This window comes from Lissotriton vulgaris, chromosome 6, assembly GCF_964263255.1.
Source record: "Lissotriton vulgaris chromosome 6, aLisVul1.2, whole genome shotgun sequence".
Taxonomy (NCBI): Eukaryota; Metazoa; Chordata; class Amphibia; order Caudata; family Salamandridae; genus Lissotriton; species Lissotriton vulgaris.
The window spans coordinates 1,115,757,766-1,115,769,176 of record NC_141694.1 but is presented as its reverse complement, the minus strand read 5'-3'; the positions used below and the strand labels follow the sequence as shown (position 1 = coordinate 1,115,769,176).

The 11,411-nt window shown below is 48.8% G+C and overlaps 1 protein-coding gene across 1 annotated transcript in view; it reads left to right on the top strand.

Annotated features, from left to right (window-relative positions):
* The first annotated feature begins 11,148 nt into the window (after positions 1 to 11,148).
* LOC147708512 (barrier-to-autointegration factor-like protein) overlaps positions 11,149 to 11,411 on the top strand; it is a 93,664-nt gene continuing 93,401 nt past the window's right edge. Inside the window, exon 1 of the mRNA XM_086925356.1 lies at positions 11,149 to 11,276. Coding sequence (XP_086781482.1) covers positions 11,151 to 11,276 — 126 coding nt within the window. The 5' untranslated portion in view covers positions 11,149 to 11,150. The remainder of the gene's footprint in view (positions 11,277 to 11,411) is intronic.

The following is an 11,411-nucleotide window of genomic DNA, read 5'->3' as shown; positions in this document are numbered from 1 at the left end:
TGTACCGGGATGGAAGGATAAGTTAGCAGACTCTCACTCAGGACTACCTAATAAAAATGCTGAACACATTGGTCTGCAGCTAGAAGAGGTTGTAGGTAACTTGGACGACTTTACAAAAGGTCTAGGTATTGCTATATCAAAGAAGCACTGGATCATAGAGATGCAGCAAGATAAAATTCTGAAGAGTGTGGTGAAATGTATTACAGGTGCAGTGAGAGAGCAGCGTACTAGACTGAAGGTTTAAGACCATTCTCTAAGGTTATTGATGAATTGTCTGTGCAAGAGGATTGACTGGCTATAAGGGGTGAAAGATTTGTGCCACCTTTAACACTTAGAAATCGATTCATTGGACTTGCCAGTGAGGGACATTTAGGCCAAACTTTGACCATCAAGAAGGTAAAGTAGAAGTTGTGGTGGCCAATCATGGATAAGGAATGGGTGGAAAAGTGTGAAAGTGGCAAAGAATCAGAAAAGAGGGTTACGTGTGGGTTTTGGAAAACTGAAGGAGATCAAATTGCAGCAGAAGCTGAATATACAAAGGAGAAAGTTTGTTTAGATTGTATTGGTCCTTTTAATTGTTGGCATGATCATGAAAGATATGCTGTTGTGTTGGTGAATGCAAAGTCAAGGTGGGTGGAGGTTATCTTTATGAAGTCCATGACCAGAGAGTCAACTATTAATGTTTTAAGTGAGGTGTTCCTTAGGGAAGGGATTCTGGCGGTATTGCTCCCAGATAATGCAAGACAATTAATCTCTCAGAAGATGGATCAGTTTATGAAGGGGTAAGACACGCAAGTACCTCTCAGTAAAACCCCCCAAGGTAATGGTTTGTGTGAAAGAATTAACACCATGGTGTAAGGAACGATACAATTAGCCTGTACTGCTGGGATTAAGGTACAAAAGGCCATCAAAGAAATGTTATGGGCTTATAACACCACTGTACATTCTGGAACAGGAAAAAGTCTATTCGAAATGACGCGTGGCAGACATCAAGTTAGTACCTTCTTGAATGCAGGAAGGTATTAGTGGTTTTAGGAGAAAACAAACTTGAAGAAGAATGTAGATTTATTCAGGTGGGAGACTGGGCAAAAGGAAAATTGCGAGGTGTTGTCAAGGGTCTGTCTGAGTTTAGAGCCCCATTTAAAATCAAGTATATTGGTGGAAATTGGGTCATATTAGACAATGGACAAACGTGGAATCTGAAAAAGGTGGCTTTATATCAGAAACATGGCGAGGTAAAGGATAAGGCTATGGTTGGTGGAAGTACGAGTTCACCATGGTTACTTATGAATGACAAGGAATGTACTAGGTCAGAAGAAAATACTGAAGCACAAGTGGCAGAGAGAGAGGAACCTGAAATTTTGGGACGACCAGAAAGAGAAATTGGAATAAGGAAAACAGCGGTTTATTTAGGAGACCATGTCTGTGGTTAGATACAGTGCAACTTCAATGCAAGTTGTTATTTGAATTATTTTACAGAAATGAGTAGAGTTGCAATTATACAGAAGTATTTATTGTTTTCATTCTTCTTCTTTTTTTTTTTTTTAAGACCTTTATTGCATTGTTCCACGTTACAGAGCTTCCAGCCTACAAACCTTCGGGCTGGCCGTACAATACGTAACACATGCATTGCTTTATATAGTACACAGCCCATTGCCGTCAACCCTGGGGTACGGCGGCATTATAAAGTGCAGGTGGCTCACAGTTTGAAGGAGGATAGTGAAGGTCTGGTTTTTCTTTTTTTTTATAGCCATAAACCAAGAGCTTGTTTCCAAAGAGTATCGTCAAGTGAAGGCTAACAGAACAAACCCCCCCCCCCCCACCCAACACGGTCACTACGTTGAGCACAGTAAGTCCACCGCTGTACCAGTGATGCAGCTATAGTGCCCCACGCTCAAGCACCTGGAACCACAGGGTCGTTGGGGTCCTTATATATCCTCTGAGCTGGCTTGCGTAGTGGGCGGAGGCTCGCAGATGCCTCCCCTAAAATCATTCCAATTGGACCATACTTCCACCCATTTCCGGGGACACCCTCTCGCTACATACACAGTCTTTTCCTGTAGCATACACCAGTCCATATCACTGTGCCAGTCTGTAAGTTTTGGTGGATTAGGGCTTCCCCAAAGTCTGGCAATGTTTCTTTTTGCTACCATTTGTCCGAGCGTCACCCAAAGCCTCCCTTTCGGTGGCAGGTCCGTTGGCTCCCATATATTGAGGAGACACCTCTTGGCCTCTGGACGAATCTCCACCTCCCATACTTCCTGCATACACTGCACCACCCTTCTCCAATACCGCTGAATCTTCGGCCAGCCCCATAGTACATGGAAGAAGGTACCTGTGCCACCACATCCCCTCCTGCAGAGTACAGTTTCAGCCCTCCCCATTAAGTGTAGCCTTGTACATGAGATATATATTCTATGTAGTATCTTCAGTTGGATTAGTCGCAATCGGGCCGATGTCGCGACCTCACGCGGAGAGGCCAAAGCATACATCCATTCTTCTTCATCTATCTCCAGCCCATCAGCAACCCATTTCTCTCTAAGCGGAAGGAGCATGTCGGGGGGTTATTGATTAGTTTTTTATATGTAAGTGATATGGCGTGTTCTGTCATGTGGCCATCAAGTAATCTATCCTCAAGCGGGGAGGTTTGTGGTAGTTTAGTCTCAGGTGGGATATTAGCCTGCAGGGAGTGTCGCACCTGTAAGTACCTAAAGTATTCGGTTTGTGCCAGTTCGTATGTGTCCCGTAGGTGGGAGAACGTGTAGATCCCTGTAGGGCCCCAGATATCCTTGATTTGGGAGATTCCGATCAAGTCCCAGTTGCGGAAGCCCTTGGTGCGTCCCAGATTGCCTAGTTTTTCGGAGGCCCAAAGTGGCGTGGCCATTGTAAGGACTCCCGACCATCCGAGTTTCCTCTGAGCAATATGCCATACCTGTACCGAGTGTAGTGTAGGTCCAGTGAGTCGACGTGCTCCCCGTTTAGAGTAGAGTGCTATCTCATAGTTCCCCCCCCCGGGAAGCAGCCATCTGTCCATACCGTAGGCGGGATCATTCCCATCGCCATACGTCCCTTGGTTGATCGCTGAGAGGTGGGCTGCCCAGTAATATTTGCGAATGTCTGGGACGGCTCTGCCGCCGTCATACCACCCCAGCGTGAGTTTGGTCAATGCGATTCGGGGCGACCCGGCCCAAAGGAGGTCGCGCTGCACCGCCTCAATCGCTGCGCCGCCTCAATCGCTGCAAAGTAAGTATTGGGTACCAAGTCTGGATAATTTTGTAGGGCATAGAGAAATCGTGGCAGCGCTAGCATCTTAAATAGGGCTGCCCGGCCCAATAGAGACAGTGGTAGGTGCTGCCAGGATTTGGCCTCCCTTTGGAGCCGACGTAACGGCGGTTTGAGGTTTCGATCGTACAGTAGGGCCTTGTTCATGGTAATGTACACTCCCAGGTACGTGAACCCGTCCTCTGCCACCGTGATGGGGCACGTGTCAGGGAGCCTCGGAGGGTCACCATGTAGGATGTAAAGATACGATTTGCTCCAGTTGACCCGAAAGCCAGAGTTACGACGGAAGCTTGCAAATATGTCAAGTGCCGCCATTATCGACCTGCGCGGCCTGCAAAGGTACAGGAGGATGTCGTCGGCGTAAAGGGATATTTTGTCTTCCCACCCTTCCGCCCAGACTATACCCTTCAGATAAACGTCCTGCCTTATCCAGGCTGCGAGCAGTTCAAGGGAAAGGGCGAAGAGAAGGGGAGAGAGGGGGCAACCCTGTCTAGTCCCTCTCTCAAGTGTGAAAACCTCAGACACCTTGTTGTTCACCAGTACCTGCGCCAGGGGCTCTGCATAGAGAAGTCGCACCCACGCTATAAAGTGAGGTCCAAAGCCCAGTTTGCGTAGGACTGCGAACATATATGGCCACTCTAGGGTGTCGAACGCCATGGTGGCGTCTAGAGAGACCACCACCGCGTCCTCCTGTAGTCTGTGGCGCTGTCCCAGTACGCCATTTAGCCATCTAATGTTAAGGGCCGTGTTGCGGTGGGGCATGAACCCTGATTGGTCAGGGTGGACCAACGTAGACAGCACCGATTTGAGCCTATTGGCAAGCGTTTTGGCCAGTATTTTGGGCTCCGCATTGAGTAGCGAAATTGGTCTATATGACACGCATGAGTCTTTGGGTTTCCCTTCTTTTGGTATCGCCACTATGGTCGCTATGCGCTGATCACGAGGCAGCACCCCTGTCTCCCTTCTCTTTTCGAACATGAGTTTCAAATACTTGCTGGTGACGTCAGGTTTCAGCTTGTAAAGCTCTATTGGGAGGCCATTGGGTCCCACGGCCTTACCAGGGCGGAGTTCTCCTATTGCACGCTGTAGTTCGGCCTCAGTAAGCGGGCTATCGATGGCCTCCCGATCTTCATCTGATAGGGAAGGCATTCGAATATCGGTTAGGAGGTCTATAGAGTCCTACTCCGGGCGGTCCGACTCCCGCCTGTAGACCTGTTGGTAATGTCTCGCAAACTCTTCCACTATCCCTCGGGGCTCCGTAACTACACTCCCTGACTCAGTGCGTATTTCTGGCACCACCTTTCTGGCCTGCTGTTTTTTCTCGAGCCAGGCTATAAGTTTTCCGGCTTTATCGCCCTGATCATAAAGTCTACCCATCTTATGCCGGGCCACAGTCTGAGCCTCTTGGGTAACCAGTGCTCTGTACTCCGCCGCCTTTAACTGCAGTTTGTGTCTGACTTCCCTGGCCCCGTTTTCTAGCGCCTCCCTCTCTAGATCCTCTAGATCCGCCTCAAGTGTTGTAACCTGCCTACGTTGTTCCTTCCGTCTAATAGAGATGGCTGAGAGCGCCTCCCCCCTAATCTCGGTTTTAACTGCCTCCCACAAGGTGACGGGGGAGTCTACTGAGCCAACATTATTGTCGAAGTACTGTGAGATTGAGTTGGATATCTTCTTCCTAGTGTCCTTGTGTTTAAAGTGCCAGGCGTTTATTGGTGCTATGCAGCCCTCACGGCTATTTCCAAATGTTATGTGCGTAAGGACCGGCGAGTGGTCTGAAATGCCTCTAGGCAGAAGTGTTGCTTCCCGTATTGTAATGTCATGTTGTAGCAAAGTAAGAATGTAATCTAAGCGCGAAAAGGAATGGTGCGACCCAGAGAAATAGGTAAAGTGGCTGTCTGTAGGATGGAGCATGCGCCAGACATCCGTGAGCCCGAAGGCATCAAGAAAGTCCGCCAACCACCTCTGCCCCTGGGGCAGGTCTCTGGGGGGCTGCCTATCTAGGGTCCCCGACACTACTGCGTTAAAGTCCCCACCCAGAACCAATTGACCGTCTGGGAGGGAAAGGAGTAGGGTGCCCATTTCCGCGAAGGCCCGAGTTTGGAGGCCAGGCGGAATGTAGACAGAGAGTAGGTTAAGTGTGCGGCCCTCCCACCGTCCAGATATAGCCGTGAAGCGGCCCTGTGGGTCAGTTTTAGTAAGGTCTATGTGGAGGGGCAGTGAGCGGCGCAGGAGGATCTCCACACCCCTAGAGCCGGAGGTGAAGCCAGAGTGAGCTGCTAGAGTGTAGCCCCACCTATTGAGGGCCTGACATACATTCCCCATCAAATGAGTTTCTTGCAGTAGTACTGCGTCTGGCTGGTGCCGCGTAATGAACTGTAGGACTATAATGCGTTTAAGTCTGTCACCTAATCCGTTAACATTCCAGCTGAGGATTTTCAGACTCTTCTCCCACCTCCTAGCCATATCCGTTGCTTTGTAAGGTGCTCCGTCCCACCACCCCGGCACTTTGGCTGACTCCATGACAACATATTTTGCGTGACCGTAAAGAATCCCCAACTCCCCACCCCTCCCAGGTTCCCACCCCGCAAGTGTAATCAGTGCAAACGTTCAAGGATCTGACAAACAATTGACGCCACCCTCCCCCCCCCCCCCCCCCCTGCGAAAACAAATCCCCCCTCCCTGCCCCCTGCTCCGTGGGTTCCAAACTAACCACCACCCAAATTAGCAGAGCGCCTGTCGCCCAACCCTACCCCGAGGAGATCCCACCGAGGAAACTCTACTTGGGAATAACGTGGGCCAGCCCCATCCTGGCCGCCCGCCCGTGGTGTCCCAGGTCGTTCAGCCCCTCAGGCCGGCAGTGCATCAGATTAACAGTGAGCCCGGCTCAGAGACCCTGGGCAGGCAGTCACGCTGTCCCCTTGGAGCAACCAAGTCTTACATTAAACACATGTTATACATTACTGTCCGACGGCTTCTCATTCGAGTGTTCGTGGCCTTATCTCGCTGTGTTGTCTCTGGGTGAGTCCCAGCGGGGATTATTTGACCTCGATCGCCAGGACTGCTGGCTCTGCTCATCACCTTCCGCTCTCCCTGCTGCTGACCCCGGGGAGGGGTGCCCTGTGTCTCGCCATTGTCCGCCGTCTTGCAGAGGGAGGGCCGCAATCTTCGCTGTGTCAAGCCACTCCTGCACCGCCGCAGGCGAAGTGAAGAAGAGGGATTTACCGCCAGTTATGATCTTCAGTTTAGCGGGAAAGAACATCATGTACCGAATTCCGCGGTCTCGTAGCGCCGCCTTGACCCCCTGGAAGGAGCGCCTCTCCTGTTGAACCTGAAGCGTGAAGTCCGGGAAGAAGCGAACTGTGGCCCCCTCGTACTGTAAATCACCATGTTGTCTGGCAGCCTGGAGGATTGCATCACGGTCTCGATAGTTAAGTATTTTAGCAATAATTGTTCGTGGTAGGGCCCCTGGTTTGGGTTTCGGGATCGGGGCCCTGTGAGCCCGCTCGACAGTGAAGAGCTTCGATAGTCTCTTGGGTTTCAGGTGGCGGAGGATCAGATCCTCAAGAAAGAGCTCCATACTGTCCCCCTCAAGTCCTTCCGCCACACCCACCAAGTGTATGTTGCTCCTCCGAGCCCTACTTTCCTGGTCATCGAGCCGTAGGGCCATCTGCCGGTGCTGGTGTACAAGCTCGTTAACCCTGCCCTCGAGCCGCTTCTCCGATTCCTGCAGGGCTCTAATGCCCACTTCGTTGGTTTTGGACCGGTCCGTGGCTTTCCCCAAGTCGGCCCGGAGCAGGTTCACCTCGATAGTGATCTTGTCCATCTTTGTATCAAGGCTGGTGCCAAGGGTCTGGATTGCAGCCATTATGGATGTCAGGGAGGGTTCCGCCTGACCTGTGCCCTCCTTCGTCGCCCCTCCGGGCTGCGTCTGCGTTTTTGCTACCGTGTAGTTGTCCAGCTTGTTAGTCTGGGTCACAAGGCCCCCTTTAGGCCGCATGCTTGATCTGGTGCCTCTGGGACCGGATATTTCTCCGCCCGCCCTTACTTTGGAGTGTCCGCGGGTCAGCGCCAGCTCCAGTCTTCTCCCTCCAGTCAGAGCGCAACTGCCAGCACTGCCTGTCCTCCCCAAGATATAGTGCAGAGCGGGGGCCCCTGTATGAGGCGTGCGCCGCGGTTTATCAGCCGTGGTCTTCAACGGCTCGGGCCTGCAATCCTGAACCACTGCCCCACGCCGCCAGCAGGTTCACCGGCGTTCAGTCCGCCACCGTAGCTGTGGACGTGAGCCCTCCACCGGGCGGGCACCTCAGTTCACACTATAGTGGCCGCAGCGGCCAGTCCATCTATGGGCCACCACATGCCGTCCGTATCCTCCCCCCACTCAGGTGGCAGTATCACGGGGAAATGGCTACGCCCTCCTTCCTTCCAAGGTCGTCGCCCGGCTGTACCTGCTATGCCGGTCTGTAGGCCCTCCGGAGCTGCAGGGTCTCGTAGGCAGCTTCTCCAAGCAGTGTCAGGGCAGCGGTACCTCGGCGCCGCATGCGAGGCCGCTCCCTCTGCTGATTTCGCCACTCAGGCCGCGCTGTGCAGTAGGCCGGAAGCCGGGGCCTCGATTGATGCAGGCAGCGGCTCCGGGGCTCCAGACGCGAGGTGTCTGGCTGCCGCCGAGAGCCGCGATCGCCGTACGGAGCTTTCCGTGGGTCTCAGGAGTCCGCAAAACAGCTCCGATAGAGCACTGAGACTGAGGGAGCTGGGGGCTTCTATGGGTGAGCCTCTCAGCTAGGATTTTGCGCGGATTTCGTAGGGGACACCAACGGTCCCGGCGGAGCTCGGGAATCAGGCGGCCATTTCCTACGGCGCCTGGCCACGCCCCTTGTTTTCATTCTTAATTGTTTGTTTTCTATCTTAGTCTTAAGTGTGGAGGGTTTGTCCTTCTTATCTTTAAGTCCTTATTTGTGGTATATGGTGATGGGGGTAGTTGGGTTGTATTTGAGTCGGGTCTTGTGACTGGTATTGTTTTATGTGTTGGAAGGGTTGTTTGGGCGGAGGTCATGTTTTAAATCTTGTTTTAGTATCTGATACAATAAGTTAGACTTATATGGTTCACTGTCAGTCAGTCAGTCAAATTCACTTAATTCAGTTAATTAAAACCATAAAAGTATACTACAAAAATGCAATACAAGGAAATTTACAAAAAATATTAAATAAACATGATCATCACGATTTATCAAAAAAGATAATTAATTCATTCTTATATATAATAAAAAGGTGAACATTTCATACAAGTCCTGATACCAGATGCACATTATTAGCAGCACTTACTTTCTTCTTAATCCTGACAGCTGCGGTTAAAACATTAGCTATATTAAAATTGTCCCATGTATTATTTACCATTTGCAAATAAATAAAAACCAGTCTTGCATGAGTAAAACCTTTGCCTTTTAAAATCGGTATTATAAAACGATTACGGATATGCAAAAAATATTCACAAAATAAAACAAAATGCAGAGAATCCTGAGTAGAGGAATTGTCACAGGTACATACATCTAAGTCCTCCAGCTTTTTCCATCCCTTTGGCTCGGCAAAAAGCAAATGTAGTTGGTTTAACCTAAATCAAACCAATAGGAAGCGATGGTGCTGGTTAGACCCAATGGATAAGTATGGCTCAATCGTTAATGATGTACATATCAGCTGATGAGCCCGAACAGACGGTTTGCTTAACTCATTCTGCTCTCTATTACTTTGAGAGACCTCTGTTTTACATGTTGGAAAAAAAGGATATGTGTGGTATTGTAATTAGCTAATCTCAGCCAGGCTGACATTGGGGTGAAATAAGAGCTCTCGATTATGACATATTAAGGTTCCATGTTTGAATGTATTACCTGTTGAGGGAGCAGAGCATGGATGTGATGGAGCTGGGTGTCTTGTTCTATGTGTGAATAAACTTATGCAAACATCAATGGGGTTGGGGTAACTTCATTATTCATCGCCTCATAGACACAGAGTGCTGCACTGATACCTGCGTGTTGACCGATTTGGCCAACCCATTTACTTGATACCTTGTGTAGTCTTCTCAGATAGGGAGTATATTTTCGGATCATTTTGGCTTGTGATACAAAAGTCTCAAAGCAATTATTTGAAAGTAGAACAAAATACACACAAAAAAGTGAAGTAAGGGAAAGTAATAAGGGACAGGAAAATTGATATATTTTGTTTATGAATTAAACAAGCATTTACAATGCAACGGTCTCGCCTTTGCAAAAGTTAGAGCTATTGGCATTGTAAATGACACATTTTTTTTATTTATGTGTTGGTTTGGAAAACAGATAAATAAATGGCATTGTCATTTACGATGCCAATAGCTTAATCTCTCGCAAATGCGAGACCTATTGCATTTGCACCCACACACACACACACACACACAGAGAAACCCACACACACACAGAGCAACACACACAGATGTGGTGGTGGTGGATGTGGTGGTGGATGCGGTGGTGGATGCGGTGGTGATGGATGTGGTGGTGATGGATGTGGTGGTGATGGATGTGGTGGTGGTGGTGGATGTGGTGGTGGTGGATGCGGTGGTGATGGATGTGGTGGTGATGGATGTGGTGGTGATGTATGTGGTGGTGGTGGTGGTGGTGGATGTAGTGGTGGTGGATGATGTAGTGGTGGTGGATGTAGTGGTGGTGGTGGATGTGTTGGTGGTGGATGTGGTGGTGGATGGTGGATATGGTGGGGATGGTGGTGATGGTGGTGGTGGTGGGCTAATCCTCGTTTGTAGAAAAAGCACAATGTTTTTTGTTGTGGAACCTTCACCCACTAGGGTTATCCCTATAAAGAAAGTAACTAAATAAGAAAGGATTTTGTGGAATAGGATGTAAACAACAATCAAAAACACGCCCCCCCAGTCTGAAAACGACGGGGCGTGTTTTTGACTGAGAATGTCAATAGGTAGAAAGAAAGTCAAAAACACGCCCCCCAATCCGAAAAGAACGGGGCTTAGATCCAAAGAATGACGTCACTGGGACCTCTTCTCCAATGGCTGGCCACAGTTTAGGGGGCCAGCCAATGGAGAAGAGGGGCAGGGCTTAACCTCGCTACTCAGAGTCATTAAATCTCGCCAGCGAGACTGCGCATGTGCGTAGCCTACGCTAGCCGAAACCTAAAAAGGGATTAAAGTAAAATTCGACTTAGGGTAAAAGGTAATGCATAAAGACGGGGTGAAGATAAGCTGGGGGTTCTCGTTCCAAGGAAAATGTATTCATTAAAACATCTTTGATTTACCTTGGAAGTTCCTAGCAAATAGCCTGAGTTTTTTTTCCTCCAAATATAGTGATAAGAATAGGTGTCTGATATTAATCAATAAAAGAATATTCACCTGGGAATAATCGGTGATTAATGATCCCGAAACTAACCGATGGAACCATCCAATTTTGTTTGTACTGCGATTCTCAATATGCTTGTGCTGTACGAAGTAGCTAATTTATTCTAAAGGGCTACTATTATGTAAAAAGGGAGTAACTAATTACTGTAGGTGCTTTTCAGTTTACGCCTCTGCTTTGGCACTCTTTACCATCTATTACACCCACTTCTTTGGATATAAATAGAAGCGGTGCTGTCCAGCAGATGCTATGGATTTCTAAATGGAATTGTCAGAATGGGTACATGGTGATGATGGTGCTGTTAAGCAGTTGCTTGATACGGTATAGTATGTTATGATATCCCATTGTTAAGGATTCTCAATTAGTTGTCTTATCAGTTGGATCGATTCCAGTGGTAAATGGGAGGCTCAAATATTGGATTTTGCTCTATTTTTAATGCATGACGTGTGGTATATTTATCTTCTGTCGTTGTATGCTACAGGTGAGATGTCTCAGTCGTCACAAAAACACAGAGACTTTGTTTCTGAGCCCATGGGCGAAAAGTCTGTTACAGCACTGGCTGGTATTGGAGAAGTGCTTGGAACAAGATTGCAAGATTTAGGCTTTGATAAGGTAAGGTTTTAACTAGCTCCTTCACTGGGCATTAAGACTTAAGCGAAGTGTGGTTTTACCGAAAGTACCAGTTGAAGAAATAACATGCAGCTTTTACTTAATCGAGAGCTTATCCGGGCCACTGTAATTATATGG